General features: G+C 43.7%; 1 protein-coding gene across 1 annotated transcript in view; it reads left to right on the forward strand.

The window, feature by feature from the left end:
• Window positions 1-17,556, forward strand: part of LOC142945312 (rho guanine nucleotide exchange factor 4-like) — a 73,127-nt gene that overhangs the window by 35,281 nt on the left and 20,290 nt on the right. The window contains exons 3-5 of the mRNA XM_076086735.1: window positions 12,031-12,210; window positions 12,779-12,979; window positions 13,279-13,458. Of these exons, the coding sequence (XP_075942850.1) occupies window positions 12,031-12,210; window positions 12,779-12,979; window positions 13,279-13,458 (561 nt within the window). The remainder of the gene's footprint in view (window positions 1-12,030; window positions 12,211-12,778; window positions 12,980-13,278; window positions 13,459-17,556) is intronic.

Genomic DNA, 17,556 nt, shown 5'->3' on the forward strand with positions numbered 1-17,556 from the left:
CTGCCTGAACATCAGCAGACACTACTCAGGGCAGGGGAAAGTACTGACACTTCTTCTGCATGTTGCTTTTTGCTTTAACAAATCATTGAAAATGTAGTTTCTTAATAGACACTAGAATTGAACATTAATCAAAGTAAATAACAATACCCTTCGAAATATATAATCAAATATCTTGGAAATGTTTATTGAAATGCAACATGATCTATCATCAAAGGATAATACTGCAATATCCTATGTTTCACATGCTTTCAACAAAGACCCTGACCAACAATAATTATATTAATTAAAAGTAGTATGCGGGTGTCCAAACAGGCCTCGTGTATCTTATTCCTCTGGGCCAAAGAACTCCATTTGTTGTAAAAGAAAAGAAAAGAAAAAGGATAAGTTTACATTCTTTTAACAGTTTAAAAAGAAGTTTAACAGTTTTTGTACAGCGACGACGACACTGTCACATCACTGGATGAAGGAAGACCAGATTTTGCAGCTGCCCCCCAGAGACATAGAGAACATCTGCAAGAACTACAGGCATTTTTCACACTATGTGTATTAAAAAGAAAATAGTACCCAACTACTTCCTCCTGTTTGAGTAGCATTTGATAAAAACTACAGTGGCCAGGTGTTGGAGGACTGAATCTTTTTTTCTAAATGGAACAATATATTTGTGTTTTTACATTTTTTATCCTCAGTAGGAACAAACTGTCCTGGGATATCAGGGTAGCAAAGGGCATTTATGCACGGAAAATCAACTCACGGACGCAAATAACATGCGTCCATTACTAACTACAAGGCCGCCCCACACAGCTGTGACAGCGATGCCTTCCTGCCGGAGGCACTGAATGATTACTATGCACGCATCAAAGCCATGAATGACACGCCCACCAGAAAGACTGCACACACCCCCATGACCAATGACTGCTCCGCCAAATATGACTCCAGTCATCATATTATTCATTATTCATAGATAAAACAACACGAGTGGACCTCATCACCAACTATGAGACAGAGGCGAGGTGGAATGGCTGGCTCTCTGGTGTCAAGATAACAACATGTCTCTCAACCTTCGATGACAAGACAGAGATGGCCTCAGGAAGGCCCACGCTGCCCACCTCCCTCTTCTCATGAACAGATGGAGCAAGTCAGGAGTAGCAAGTTTTTTGGTGTGCAGATTGCTGATGACCTCAACTGGTCATGCAACTGCACCCCCCTCACCAAGAAGGCACAACAGTGTCTTCAATGCCTCCATCGTATGAGTCCATCATTGGGACCTCTCTCTGCTCCACGGACCATGGTACGGAGTGTGGCTGCAGAGGTGCCGGTTCACCTCCTGGGCCCACTACCTTCTACTGCAGCACATTGTTTGTATGTACTGTACTGCACTGTACACAGATGGATGAAAATAAAGCCTCTCTTATCTATACCTGTTTCTGTAATTCATATGTATTTGTTTCTTTCTTTTGTGTCTGCGATCAAATTTGATATCAATCTGTTATTTGCTCCATCAGTTAAAATGTACAGTATATGTGAATGCAGCAAATAGCACTCAACCTTAAACCACTGCATATGTTTGCATACAAACACACATATACACACTATTTCCCTTGAGATCCATCCATTATTCTGCATGGCCTCCACCGTACCCCTCCCTCTGTCCCTCGCATCCTAACACCCCACCCCCCACCCACACAGGGGTTGCTAGGGCCCTGCCTCAACTACTCTGGTATCCAGGATACGTTGAACACACTCTGAATCCTGATTGGCTGCCAGCTAGGCAAGGGTGGGCACACAGAAAAGAAAGGAAAGGAAGGGGAAAAAAAGAAAAGAGGGTGCTCCTGGTTGTTAGATGGATGGCTGAGGCCACACAGCTCCAGGCAGAGCACCGAGCTCCATTTTAGCAGGAATTCTTAACGGAGAGAAAACGTGGGCTGAGACGGAGGATAGAAGAGGACAAAAGAACCGGAGAAAGAACAAATGGCCAGTTGGATTAAGAGGTAGAAACATCTGAGTAAATGTAGGCTAGAGAGAGAGAAGAACGAGCCGGAAAAACAAAGGGACGGACGGATAAAAAGAAGAGGGAGGGAAAGACGAGGAGGCATGAGCACAAGCCAGAGAGATGCAGCATCCTGTCTTCCGTCTTTTATCCTGACAGCCGACCGAAAGATAGAGAAGAGGAGGCAATATAAGGTAGAAAGAGAGGGGAGGTGCCTGTTCCTAAAAGAGGAGAAAGGGAGTAAAGGAGGACAGGGGTGTTGGGGAGGGGGGCTGGGGTGCTCAGCACGTAGGCTAACACACAAGTAGCTTCACTGCGTGCAGATTCATACACACGCTGACCCAGCCTCCACTGGCAGGCCGGGGCGACGCTGGGCATCGGCAAGGTGGCAGGAGAAGCAGAGGAGGCGACCGCCGGAGCAGAGCGGAGGAGGAGAGCGGCACCAGAGGACGACGACGGAGATAGTCGAGGAAGAGGACAAGGTGACGCGGTGTGGTGTGGAGGCTCGGCGCTGAGGGAGAGACGACGGGGGAGGGGCAGCGGTGCCGAGGAGGAGGAAGAGGAGGAAGCCACGGGACTGATGGCTCGCGGCAGCGGCTCAGGGAGGTGGAGCAGGCAGAGGTTGGGATTCTTTAGCACCATGCTGCGCTGCAACCTCCCCCCAGAGACACAGAAAGTGGTGGTATTCCTCATCATGATGCTGCTCATCATCATCAATGTGGTGCTGATGTTCCTGCTGGCCTTCCAGTAGAACACACACACAGACCAACACCCTCTCACACAAACACACACCTACACACACACATCCATTCTGCATGGAAGAAAAGACCAGATAAACTGATACAGAGAGGGACCGAGGAGCAGAGGAGGACAGAGCGGGGCTGCTGGGATTGATGGGTGTCCAACATGGCAGAAGCAGAACACAGGTACAACCCGGAGGAGAGGGAAGATCATTTTGTGTGAGAATGGATGAATTTTGTGTCATCAGAAACATGAACATGTAAACGAGAGGGTTTGCTGTATATGAGAGATGGACCCTGTACAGGGTGCGTTCATCACTGTATTTTTTCTCATACCTCTACTAATATCCAGATGGTTTGATTTGTACGGTCTCTGTGTTCAGTCTCTAGTCTATCTTTTACTATTTCTCAACAAATTCCATGAATCAACAATACTGTCTGACTTCCCTACCCTGTCTGTGGCTCCTATGCCCAAACCCATTGGTTCCTACTAGTTACGTAAATATTTCAAAACCTCTCACGGAGATATAGTTTAATTTAAGAATGAAATCCTTAAACAGCTGGACAATGTAGTTTTAAACTAACATCACTCAAACTGCAGGAAATAGTACATTTGTTGGGGACTATTTTCAGCAGCAGGAAGAATGTTAAACTTTGATACACACACAATACTTTTAGTCATACATTGTTGTAGGTTCTGCACATGGAATTTGTTGACTGACAGTAATGGACTGAGAAATACAGAATATTGCCAACCTTACCATAACCATAAACATACGCCTTGGCAGTTTCAACAAAACTGAATAGACAGGGTTGGTTTGAACTGGTCACTAATTTAATGCCATATATTATAATATGATATTAATATAATATATTTAAAATATCAACCTGTTATGACATGACTGCATTTACCATTTTAGTCACCATAGTACCCCCCCCCCCCCCCCATATTTTATTATCAACTAGCATTCATTTGTTCGTGTACTATCTTTCCTCTTGAGGTTTTACAGTATTGCAGTACTACTTATTATACTTGCTGTTGTACTTGCTACTTTACACTAGCCACTGAGAATTATTGATCTAGTGTCCCAGTGTTCTTTATTTTCTTGTAACATTCACTAAAACCTCACACCTCTGATACAGGTATTTGTTGTTGTCAATGAATTTTCCAAGATTACATGTAGGTAATGTAGCAACAGGTCTGACAGTTTAGCTAAATGAGGGCTCTAACATTTTTGTGGGGCTAGTCTCCAGGTGTTCTCACAGTGGGCTGCTTTAACACTTGGTAGATAAAACATTGATTTCTACTACGTGACTCGTCTTTCCCTCTCTTCTCTCTCACACCTGTCGTAATGCTCCACATGTTCAGTATACAGTAGTAATGTCACTGGAGATGGTATTACTGGAGAACAAGAAGCAGTCACGTTAAAATCCAAAACAATATCAATCACCCACCTCTCTTAAAATTGTCTGTGCTCCAGGTCAACCCTTTTCATAGGATGACAAGACGCAGCTTGTTAAATGTGAAATAAAGAAGCAATTTGTATGTTCTGTAGCCTTAGTACAAAATTACGTGATTATTAAAAAACAAATGTTGGGGGGCCTTTAGCCAAAACTGAAGCCTAAGCTGGTAGAGAAAAGTGAATATTGAATTAAGATTCAATAGATGGCCTGAAATATGTTCATGTTACTCTGTGCAACTGTAACATTCAGCAGATAAGCTAATGCTATGTCACAACTGTGTTTCTGTGTCTTTGTTTTGGACTCTCTTAGTGTTAAAGAAATCACTTAGTGCAGCTTTAAAAAACTGATGAAAATGTATAAATTTACTTTCGTTCCTTTGGTAATTGACTGCAGGGGAAACACCACTCTGCTACATATTGTTTCACTCTTCACCCCTACCCTGTCAACACATTGTCACCCCAACATGTTATGCTAATATTACCGCGCCTTAGTCAATGATCCTGTACTTTAAGCTATGACGCTCTACATTCAAAAAAAATTCTGTCTTCTAAGGAGTTTAGGTTTAGGCAACAACTAGGTTTACGAGTGTGGCCTGACTAAAGCTTTGTTGATACTCGTGCATGGCGCCATAGCACGAGCCTCCGCAGACAGCACGCAAGCTCCGAGCATGAACGGAGGCGTTTATACTCTATGGCAGCGGTTCCCAAACTTTTTAGGCCACGCACCCCCTTCTACATCCCGACCGGGTTCACGCACCCCCAATCCCCCACACCTTAAAAAAAAGCAACAGAGCCTATTTATAGCCGCATAAAAATCGGACCAATGAGAGAACAGTTTGCTCGCGCGTGGCGTTTGTTTACAAGATAAAAAACACAAAAAACTTCCTGCACCGTGCCTTCGAAAAGGTAACGGACGTACACCAAAAGATTGGCCAGATTAGTCACATCTGTAGACTCGTCTACTTGCAGAGAGTAAAACTCACTCTTCTTCACGCGACCGACTAATGTAGCCAGGATGTCTTCGGACAAAGCATCGATGCTGCGCGACACGGTGTTGTTGGACACCGGGATCACGTCCAACTTTTTTGCTTCTCTCTCTCCAATCATACATTCCACCATCTCTTTGGCAGCTGGCAAGCACACGTCTTTGGCGATTGTGTGAGGTAGCCCCTTTCTTGCTATTCTGTGACCAGATATGAAGCCCGTAGTGCGTTTTTTGTAGACCCAACACATGAATGAGACTTCAGTTGTTTTGGGCTGTTTTGGAACTCCTCCAATTTCGATATAAAAAATGTAAGGGGCTTTTGACTTGCACTGGCATGCTTGGTGTTCAGGTGGCGACGTAAATAAGAGGGCTTCAGACAGCTGTTAGCCAGAACCTCACTGCACTGTCTCCTAAAAATTACATTCCCCCAAAACTAAAATGCATTCTCAATTACGTTTGACCAAAAAAAACGTTTGACTTATTACATTGACTTATTACAAATACGTTTCTAATCAACATTTTAACACTTTAACATGTTTTTCCCTCTCCACCACCGCCTCTGCTCTCTATTACGCGGTCAGAATACTACCACAACACGCCGCCTGTCTCCGGCAGAAATGCGCTCATCCACGCACGGGAACAACACCGAGTTGTCGGCCGAGATACCACCAAAACACCCCGCCTGTCTCCAGCAGAAACGCGCTCATCCAGGCCGAGCAACGAGGAATATTACGCGGCTACAATACCTCCACAAAGGCCCGTGTGTAAAATCCGGGAGTAACCGTGACTCTCTTAAGGGTTAGGTTTGGGTGGGGACGTGGCTTCCTAGTGGAAGTATTATGGTTAGGGTTAGATGGATACAAATAAATAAAATATACCTCCATAACACCCCGCCACTCTCGGCTCATACCTCCCCAGCAACGAGGCACATCACCCGGCCACAATACCTCCAGAATGTCCCCCGGGTGAAATCCGGGACTTGGTTTTATGGTTCCGAGTGGCGGGCGCTCACCCGTTGCCGCCGGACGCGAGGTCTCCAGCCGCCCCCGCCGTGAGGCACCCCATCGTCAGGTCTGTCAGCCCTCGGAACAGGCCGCGGGGCAACAACTTGTGGGTGGCGGGGGTAGAGGCGAGGCAGATCATAGAAAAATAATAAAGAGTATGGCAAAGATATGTTGATGAGAAACGTATTTGTAATACGTCAAACACAAACGTAATCAGGGAGAAAATACGTTTATGGTCAAACGTAATTGAGAATGCATTTTAGTTTTGGGGGAACGTAATTTTTAGGAGACAGGACTGCACCATTAGACCACCATTACATTTTTCCTCTCGCGCACCCCCTACAGGCAGCTCTACACAAGTACCACACTTTGGGAATCCCTGCTCTATGGGCTGTGTGCTGCAATATTCTCTGAAATGTCAGAGGGCGTACAAACAAAATAAACTTTGAAGAATAAAAAAGACGAGTGTAAAAAAGGCATTAAGCCAATCTACAATGACGAGGAGGGATTATAATTAGCTATAAACTCATATCTCATACACTACTTTATTATGAAGAAAACAAAGGTTGAATATCCTGTAAACGATTTGATTTGACTGCAAAATATTTATTCAAATTAAGATTTTTAAGACTAAACCATCTCAAAAAGAATTAGCCTTCTTTGTATAATCCCTAGACATCTAAATAGTGTTTTTATCAGCAAACTATTTGGGACAGTCACATGACCGTGTGTGCCGTAATTACTACTCAATTAATCATCAATTACTTGTTGTGACGACAGTGCTAACCACTACACCACATGACTAGTGAGTGTGACACACAAGTTAACATTTACTTCTAGTTTGGTACAGGACACAAGCAGTGTTTGACCCATCTACCACTTTCCCACCCCTGTGTGAACAATCTTTATACGACATCAGTTGCTGTAATAAGGACGCATGTGTTTGTACTGTAGTTGGTGGCAAGCCCGGTGCGTCGCATACACACACTAAAGAGTGCCTCTGTTGCAGTATTTGACGCATTGAGAATGACAACAGGTTGACCCAGAGCTTTTTGAGGGCATCACTTGAATTTACATGACTCAGATATGAACTAAACCCAAACTATTTGGTTTGACCCTGAAAAATAACCAATATCCAGTTGGGACCCCTCATCATAAAATGTAAGTCTGTGAGCTGTGAGAAGTTCAACCGGAGTGTCTTTTCCCTCAGATTGTTTCACTTTAATACAATGACTGGCCTGACAAGGTGAAATTACTTCAAAGACTCAATAAAAGCTAGCTATTTGTATTGTTGTGGCATAGAGTACATGAAATAAAATATTTTATTTTCACAGGTAACATCCAGGACTGATGTGTTTATGTAGATGTGACCAGAAACAGCTACCCTTGAGCCCATTGGCCAGAAGAGACCTGACCCACACTCAGCTGCACACATTAGGATCAGGGGGCACAGCTGCTTGTGTGTGTGTGTGTGTGTGTGTCTGTGTGTGTATTAGCCATTGCTGTTTACGATAGTGACACTTGTGCTCTATGAGCACTGTCATGATGCTTGACCCGTTTACAACAAACTGTAAGCAGCTGTCTACTATCACAACATTTAATGAAAAGATTGTGTTCTGTCGTGTAGTCAAAGAGGATTCTAGAGAGAAGGGCAGCAGAGAGGCAAGATGATGTGGGTGTGTTGCCTAGCAACAGCCATATCGTCTGTTTCCTCATTGCCATGATGGATCAGTGGAGCTACAGTAAAAGCCAGATAGCAGACAGGAAAGTGAAATGTCTTTAACAACACTAGTGACGGTGTGTGAAAAACGTCCAGACTCTCCGGCCTGCTGAGAGGAGGGGTGGTGGGCTGATGTGGTTCAGCAGGATATCTGTTGTCTCTGCAGGAATGAGAGGCTGAGCACCATAACGGATGGTGTCTGTAGAGTATGGGCCATGTTGATGCAGTGAACCTGGCAGTGTGTACGAGGCGGTGTGAAATATGACCACTGCCGTGTCTTCATCAGTAACACTGGCTCTGTCTCCTTCTGGTCGTTCTCTTTGTTTGCGTCCTCGTCCTCTGTCTCTTACACTTCCTTTTATGTATCTCTGTCTCAGTCTACTTTCACATTAGCTTCTCATTGTTTTTTTTCATTCTACACCATGAGAGCCTTGATCATAGCTTAAAGATGACGTTTAAAGGGGCCTGACCTTAAACCATTCTTTACTGGGTCCCACACCCATATTTGATACTAATTCCATGGAGTGCACACTATGCACCAATGTTGAAAGTGCCTTATTTTGGCAGTTAATGGGCTAAGTGAGTTTTTTTACTTAAAACTATGCCATTTCCCATATTTTTGGACCATTATTTTTGATAGACAGCTTAAATACAATTGTTTTGATTATTACACATTTCCTTACTTATGAACATATAATTAATGTTTGCCCTGTAAAATCATATTCTGTAAATCAAAAGAGCAAATTATTTTTCATTAATTATATTTATTATATTATATATTTATATTTAGGGGCGACTGTGGCTAAGTGGAGAGGGTCGTCCTTCAATCAGAGGATCGGCGTTTCAATCCCTGGCTCCGCTAGTCAAATGTCGAAGTGTCCTTGAGCCCCAAAATTGCTCCAGTAGCTGTGCCTACAGTGTATGAATGTGATAGAATCTGATAGGCAGGTGTCACTTAGCCCCTACCATCAGTGTGTGAATGGGTGAATGATGACAAGTAGTGTGAAAGCGCTGTAACAATTCACCTAATTATATTAACGTAAAAAGGGCAAAGTATATACGCTAAAATTAAAGGGCACGGGCAGATCTGAATTGGTCAGGTATACAGACGTCTGACTGCGTAACAGTTGAAGGTACAAAAAACACGCTGAAAGGTCTACTCTATTATTCACCATAAGGACAGACCACATCAGACACAAAAGAAACCACACAGCCAGTTAAATACAACACAATATATTAATATAAATCAAATGTATTCAACATACGGGATGCAGCCAAACAAAATATCGTGAGGCTCCCGCTCTACTCCGGCACAATAAACCAAACATTTACAAATTGTAGCTCAAACCCCGAGTCCCATCAGTTCCAAAGTTTCTTAACATAACGCAAAACAGTCCAAAATCAATCCCCAACGCATAGTCAGTGACAGGCTGAAGCGTGGCGAGACGCCGTGGCTCTTTAATCCGCTGAACACACGCTACCTCACCACCGCCAGTTTAGTTGGTAGTACTCCGTGCCGAATCCCCATGCGGACTCCCGCTTTGTAATCCCCAGAAAGTTCCTGTCTGGTCCGTTGCTGAGCAGTCACCGGTAAATCGTGCTCTCCGAGTCCACTAAACACCGACGGCTTCCCTGTCGGTGCGCACCCTCTCCTCTCGCGTCACTTCCCCCCCGTCACAATTTATACAAACCAGGACAACTAAAATAATAACAATAACAATAACAGACCCTATTCTTATCCTGTATTAATCATTAGGCAACTAATAACATTCATAATACAGCACTTTTAAATATGTGAAGGAAAATAACCCATAGGTTCACCATTCACAATTGCCTTACTGAAAGGCAGACTTTTGCGATCATTACAAGTGGTCGGAAAGACTAGGAAAGCGCTATACAAGTACAGTCCATTTACAATTTATTACACATAAAGTATGTGAACATTGTATCAATACACGACAGCACCCTTGTTCTAACTGTAATGCAGAGTTAATTTCTCAGAGCCGACAAAACTCTTCTACAATCACAGAGGCCATACGACGGAGTGGAACTGACCTTGATGATATGACCTGTGTGTAAGATTGGTGGAGTGCCCTTTTAATAGTGTCCATTAAGGTTCCTATGGGTGCTTCGAAAGCAATTTTGCAAGTCGTGTTTAGGTTCACTACATGCATCCAGACTGAAACATCTGGACATCCATCTTCCCAAGTATGAATGATGACTGTGGAGGTCCTTTGGCTTTTCATCCAGCACCCCATGAGGTCTACGTTGTGGCTAATTAGTGATATGTCTCACAAACTATTGGATAGATTGTCCTGAGATTTGGTTCAGACAGTCAGGATGAATCGTAATAACTTGGTGATCCCCAGACTTTTCATCAAAATTTTTGCTTGTCAAATACTTTACTTAGAAAACATTCCCATCAGTCTCAGCTATTTATTTTCATAGCATATTTAATTTAATCAAGATGGTGCCTTGCCAGTGGCAGCCTGTTGCACCAGCTCCCTATGTGTGTTTTCATTTTTAGTCTTTAATTCACTCTTTTCCTCTCTTCTGTTTTGTTTTTTCTTTAACGTTTTGTTTAAGTGACGGTCAGGCAATGGGCCGTAACTTTTTTTCAACTTTTCTACTGGCTTTTCTGTTACTTTTTTTCCTCCTTGTAACGGACAGCCACGCACAATGGACTGGGGGCATTGTTTACTCTCGTGATCAGCTGATTGCGCTGAGTGAACCGCTGCTGCTGCCCTTTGCGAGGCCTGAAATCCCGGAGGAACTGCGGAGAAGACGTCGGGGTTGCAGAGCTGGCGCTAAGCTGAAGGCGAAGAGGAGGAAGTATAAACCTTTGGTACCAGCAATTCTAATGGGGAACGTGAGGTCCTTGGCCAATAAGACGGATGAACTTGGTGCACTTGTAAAGCCCCAGAGGGAGTACCGCGAATGCAGCATCATGTGTTTCACCGAGACATGGCTGCACTCGCATTTCCCGGACCACAGTGTGACTGTACCCGGCTTCAGGACTGTTCGGGCGGACAGAGACGTTGTACAGAGCGGTAAGAAGAAAAGGGGGTGGGATAACGAGAAATGGTGCAATCCCAACCATGTGTGTGTGAAGGAACATTTCTGCAGCCCGGACAATGAACTTCTAGCCATGGGGATGCGTCCTTATTATTTGTCGATGGAATTCTCATCTGCCATTGTGTACGTTCCTTCATCAGCTGACGCGGAGGCAAAAGTGAGGCAGCAGTGGACACCATCCACTCTACTGTGTCAACATCCAGGTGCATTTTTGGCAATTACTGGAGACTTTAACCACTCCACACTGGATAAAGCTCTGCCAACCTTTCACCAGTATGTTAACTGCCCCACACGGAACAATTAAACTCTGGACCTACTGTATGCTAATGCCATGGATGTATACAGTGCTACTGCCCTTCCCCCCCTTGGTAGGTCCGACCACAACTTGGTCCTGTTAACCCCAAAGTATGTTCCTCTGGTGCAGAGGCAGCCTGTGACCACCAGGACTGTGAGGAGGTGGACACAGGAAGCTAAAGACGCCCTGCAGGACTGCTTTGAGTCCACGGACTGGGATGTGCTGTGTGGACCACATGGGGAGGACATCAACAGCATGACGGACTGCATCACAGAATACAATACATTCTGTGAACACACCACCATACCATACCATTAATCTGTCTATCTAACTATCTATCTATCTATACTGTGTGTTTAGTGCTAATTAGGAAATGTTAGCATCCAAACACAATAAACTAGGTTGGTGAACGTGGTAAATATTATGGCTTCACCATAACATTAGCACGTAAGCCTTCTGACTTAAGTATTATTTAGCGTATGTTCCCTGATTGAAAATCATGCCAATGTGGTCCTAGAGGTTAGAGCAGCACAATGAACAATCCTTCAGTCTCACCTCCCTTCACATACTTTCTCAACCTGTAGGAAACAATGGCAAAAGAAGATAACTGGTTAAACTGAGAAGGTTTGAACCCTGTGTTACACTGAAATTGTTTAATGTTACCATGTCATTTTCGTGGCTGGTTGTTGACCCTTGATATTCATGGTTTGACTTAAAGTTCCCCTGTTGCAGCCATGACCCTTCTGGTGCTTCCTCTGCAGCTGATCAGTGATGGCAGCGTGGTGTATGCTGAGGCCCTCTGGGACCATGTCACCATGGACGACCAGGAGCTGGGCTTCAAGGCCGGTGATGTCATCGAAGTAGTGGACGCCACTAACAAGGAGTGGTGGTGGGGTCGCATTATGGACAGCGAGGGCTGGTTCCCTGCCAGCTTTGTACGGGTGAGACAAACTGAGTTGCACTGTTTGATTAATGACTGCAGCTGCTGCAATACTGCCAGTATTTTCAATGGATCCTCAGTAAGACTTGGCCCATGAAAAGCATGTTATGTTATCACAAATGGGTACACAAGTCATTAATAACAACTTTAAAGATGATAGGCTAATCAAAATGGTTATAATAATAATAATCAAACCCTTATTAGTCCCGCAGTGGGCAAATGTATTCTCTGCATTTAACCCATCCCTAGTATATAGGGAGCAGTGGGCTGCTGAGAAGCGCCTGGGGAGCAGTCAGGGGTTTAACGTCTTGCTCAAGGACACTTTGGCACAACACACGTAGTAGCCAAGGATCCTACCGCCTACCCTCTCTACCCCATGAGCCACAGTCACCCCCTATTAGATCACTAGCACAACAGTAAACCAGAAGCTATCACAAAATTGGAATTGCAGTTCACATTCATGTGATTTTTATGAAGAGATAATTGAAAATAAAAGAACTGCACAGGTAATTGCTGGGGGAAACCAAAAGTCTTCCTGGGGGTTTAATAGTTACTTGTGTCCTCCTCAGTTGCGTGTGAACCAGGATGAGCCCATGGAGGAGTATCTGGCCCACCTGGAGGAGGCTCAGGCTGGAGAGGAGAACCGGGCAGGTCTGGGCTTGTTGCTGGGACCTGGTTTACCCTGCAAAGAACAGATGAGGACCAACGTCATCAATGAGATCATGAGCACAGAGCGAGTCTACATCAAGCACCTGAAGGACATCTGTGAGGTCTGGATTAGATCATGTTTAAACATGATGTAAAACAATTCATTTATCGATACACTTATACACACATTTATACACTGTTACACATCAGCTTTAATTTACCCAACCGTTTACCATCACCATGGAAAAATTATCTTTTCTGATTGGCTGTCAGGTCTCAGGTCTTGGTATGGGCTTACTAGCAGTGGAGCAAGCAGCTAATGCCTACATGGGTTATTGTGTGTGATTTCATGATGTATTTATTCATATGTTGTGTTCCATGTCTGTTCAGCATGATCTGATCCCTTTTCTGTTTCCTTCAGGGTTACATCAAACAGTGCCGCAAGAGGACAGATATGTTCACTGAAGAGCAGCTTCGTACCATCTTTGGCAATATTGAAGAGATCTACCGATTCCAGAAGAAGTTCCTGAAAGGCCTGGAGAAGAAATTCAACAAAGAGCAGCCACACCTCAGTGAGATCGGTTGCTGCTTCCTCGAACACGTAAGCTGAGTCAGAACCGGCCCCAGGCATAGGTATAGGCCAGGGGTTGGCAACCTTTACTCTCCAAAGAGCCATTTTGCCCTATTTTCCACCAAATAAAATTTGTCTGGAGCTGCAAAAGCTATTTCATACCACAGCTTATACAGTTTTATATGTAGTTATATTATATAGACAAAAACTATAGTTTGTTGTATTTATAAAATTATAGAACAAGAATAAAGACAATTCTTGACATTTTATTGTTATTTTACCTGTTATAACAATATCAAACTCTTATGAAGAGGAGAAAAAAAATACACCGGCATGTGTAGGCCTCCATTGAGGTCAATTAAACACAGAACTATGCCTTGAGTCCTCCCCATATTTGTGGAAAATAAATAAAATTAAAGCTGTGAGCAGCGATGAACGGGCCCTCGCCATCTGCGGCGTGTCGGGGGTGCCGGCTGGACTCCGGCCTGCGAGTCCGAGAACGTCCCGGCCGTCCGTGACCGTCGGACGGCGTGTCCGTTTTTAATCCCGCGTGGACCGCCTGATGCTGGAAATGATGCTTTGCAAATAGTCCGATGCTTCCTGTATCCTCTGCCTGGCACTACAGAATGTGTGCAAACATGCATCATGTGTCAAATGTAAACCACATTGTGTAAAAGTCATATAAATCGGAGGTGTTTATCACAAAATCCAGATTTCCTTTCGCCAGCAGGTGGCGCTGTGAGTATTAGGGGAAATTAGCTTGTAGACATCCTCAGGCCATGAGTGTTATCAAGCATGTGAAGTTTGGGACTGTTTGGAACAAGTCCAGCTGAGTTACATCAGCTTTTTTCATGGGGAATCACGTAAAGTAGCCGCCCGCTACGGCTAAACGATTCCGTCAAACGTAAATCTTTTGATAACTTTTAATCACAACGGTGTTGTCATTGTATTAACAAAATTTAAAGTGGATCTGATGAAGTCCCTAGGAGGAGTTCGTTAAAGTATAGCGACTAGAAATAGGCCAAAGTCGATTGAAAAATGACACATAAATGAAACTGGACGACTTCCGGTAGGGTTTAGAGCAGAGGTAGCCAACACGGTGCCCGCGGGCACCCTGTCGCCCGCAGGGACCACGTGAGTCGCCCGCGAGACATGTTCTAAAAATAGCACTAGTCACCATTGGAGCTCCGTCTAAAATTGTAGTTGCTGTTCTTTTTTAATCAAAAACGCTTGCATTAGTGTAGATTTTAAAATGACAATATTTCTTGTCATAAGAGAGTTGGGTACCCGGAGGCGCACGCCGGACAGCCAGGACGAGGCCGCCGCACTAGGTTTCAGGTTCCGAATGGCGGGCGCTGCTAGTTGGCGCCAGACGCGCGCCGCGAGCGCACCCCGTCGTCAGGTCCGTAAATCCTCGGAACAGTCCGACCGAAAAGGCCCAGACTAGAGGTTTGAACGCGGGCGCCCGAAGACGCTCGCGCGCCTCAGAGGGTTGGATCCTTCGCTCGGCTATAGACGAGACTTTTTACTAGTTTCTTCGTGGAGACAAAGGTACCGTTGGAAAAGCTGGTGTCGGTGACAACAGACGAGGCTCCCGCGATGACGGGCCGGCATGCAGGCTTCATTGCGCAATGTAAAGGTGACCCAGACTTCGCAAAATGTCTACATTACCACTGGATCATTCACCAGCAGGCGCTATGTGCAAATGTAACCGTCTTTAATCATGTGATGATACAAAAATATCAGAGATGTGATACCTCTGACTTTCAAATGTTGAAACAGATTAACAGAAATAAAAGTTGCATGTTTAAATATGTATGTGTAGCTATACCATCATTGTTGTGGAAATCATTATTAATAATTATTGTGAGGAATAATTAACTGACATGTGATCAAACAGTCTCTTCACATATATTATTATTAATAAAAGGTGATCTGTGCAATTTTGTTATTCAGGAAGTTTGTATCAAATAAGTAGCCCTTTGTACTACTCGGTACCCTTGAAGTAGCTCTCAGTTTCAAAAAGGTTGGTGACCCCTGGTTTAGAGCATGGTCCCAAGAGACTTATATTTAAGTCTCCATAGGATACATCTGCCTATCAAGTATCATACATGTAGCTCAAACGTAGCGCTGGGGCTGCTCTTTTGAAATCTTGTAGGGGGCGCTATCGAGGAAAACGCACAATATTCTTTGCGATTCATCATCAATGTCTTAAGGCTATCCTTACCAAATTTGAGACTCATCAGATCACCTGGCTAGGAGGAATAAATACAAGTATAAAATATGACATTTCCTTTAGCCAGTAGGCGGCGCTATGAGTTGTTGAATGTTTTTCAATTGACCTATATTCAAGCTTGAAGTAGCATCATGCATAAGAAGTTTTGTGCAGATTGGATAATGTACCTTGGAGTTATAACAACTTATAAGAACTTATTTTTTCAAAAACAATGAGGCAAAATGGCCGCCACGCCACGTCAAGGTTCTTCGATGAAAGCACACGATTTTAATAACTTTTAATCACAAAGGTCTTAAGAGCATCCTGACCAAAGTAGAAGTTGATCGCATAAAATCTCTAGGAGGAGTTCGTTAAAGTGCGAAGGCTGAAATCTGCAAAAAGTGACAAAAAGCACAACTTCGCGGGTTTACTGTAGCGCCCCCTAGTGGTTGAATGCAAAACAAATCTTATGGTATGTTACAGGATGCGATGTGCACATATGCTGCAAATTTGGTAAAAGTAGGACAAACGGTTGAGAAGTTATGTGTATTGATATTAAGCCACGCCCCTAACAAGTTTATTGGTCCATAACTTGTAAACGCTAAGAGCTATCAAAAAGCTTTTGATAACTTTTGATGATCTAGATCCAATAATGATCCACAGCAAATTTGATAGCAATCGGACCCAGCATGTAGGAGCAGATTGCAGAAATGTGTTTTTCACTTAATTCAATATGGCGGAAAATCTAAGTAGGCGGAGCTTAGGGCTCTGAGAGGCTTGGGACATGCGGATTGGGACATGTATGTTGAATTTCAAGTAAATCGGACATACTGGCCGAGGGGCGTCGCCGGTCCGATTTGTAGGGGGCGCTAGAGAGCCATTTTTTACACAGAGAGATGCATCCCTTTTCAGACTCCACCAGACCTGAGTTTTCATGCATGGCAAGTACCCCCAAAAAACTCCCAAAGTGGAAAAATAAAAATCACGAAGAATAATAACCCTTACAATATCAACGATAAAATACTTGTTGCCATTAATTAATTAATGCGTTAACGAGATAATACCGCGTTAACTTACCCAGCACTAAAATAAATATATCATATAGCTGCAGAAGTGAATTAAACACAGAACAATGCAGGTCTATTTGGGTCTTCCCCATGTTTGTGGAAAATATATTAAATAAAAAGTAGCCTACTTTGAAATAAATATAACATATAGCTACAGCCTAATATCTTAAAAAGAGTAAACATAAAAAATAGGCCAGTTTGTATTTAAGTAAGACTAAAGTGCTTTTCAGTGCGCTGTCATCCTCTTCTTTTTTTTTTCCTCAGCCACTTACAGCCATCAACCGTCATGCCTGAACATAAAAACACAACTGCATCAGTTCAGGATCTAAAATAAATATTTTTTTCCAAAATTATAGCCGATTAAAATATAGTGTTCTCACCTGTTTAATGTGATTTTTGTTTCTGGACATCGCTGTATCGCTACATCAGGGCTGTAAGATGTGACTTTGACCTTCACACAGGACTGCAGGCTGTCATCTGTGAGGCAGGAGCAATATTTCGATTTTATGTAGTTCATGCTTGAGAAAACCTGCTCGCATAAGTACATTAATCCAAAAATGGACAGGACTCCAAATGCATACTTCTAAATGTTCATGTAAGTGTCGGGAATGGCATTCCATGTTTCAAACACAACTGAACTTGCTGAATCTTTTCCCAAATGCAGTTTGTATTCCGATAATTGCACGCTGTAAATATTCATTTATGCGATTATTTTTTTCTCGGAACTCTCTCAGGGAGGAGAAGTGAGAGAGCGTGCCTCTCTGTACCTCTCTGACAAACACTGTCATCTTGCGCTCAAACGCCAAAACATCCTCCAGCATCTGCAGAGCCGTGCCTCCCTTTCCC

The sequence above is a fragment of the Anarhichas minor genome, unplaced genomic scaffold (assembly GCF_050575085.1).
Source record: "Anarhichas minor isolate MPS153535 unplaced genomic scaffold, ASM5057508v1 ptg000001l, whole genome shotgun sequence".
NCBI lineage: Eukaryota > Metazoa > Chordata > Actinopteri > Perciformes > Anarhichadidae > Anarhichas > Anarhichas minor.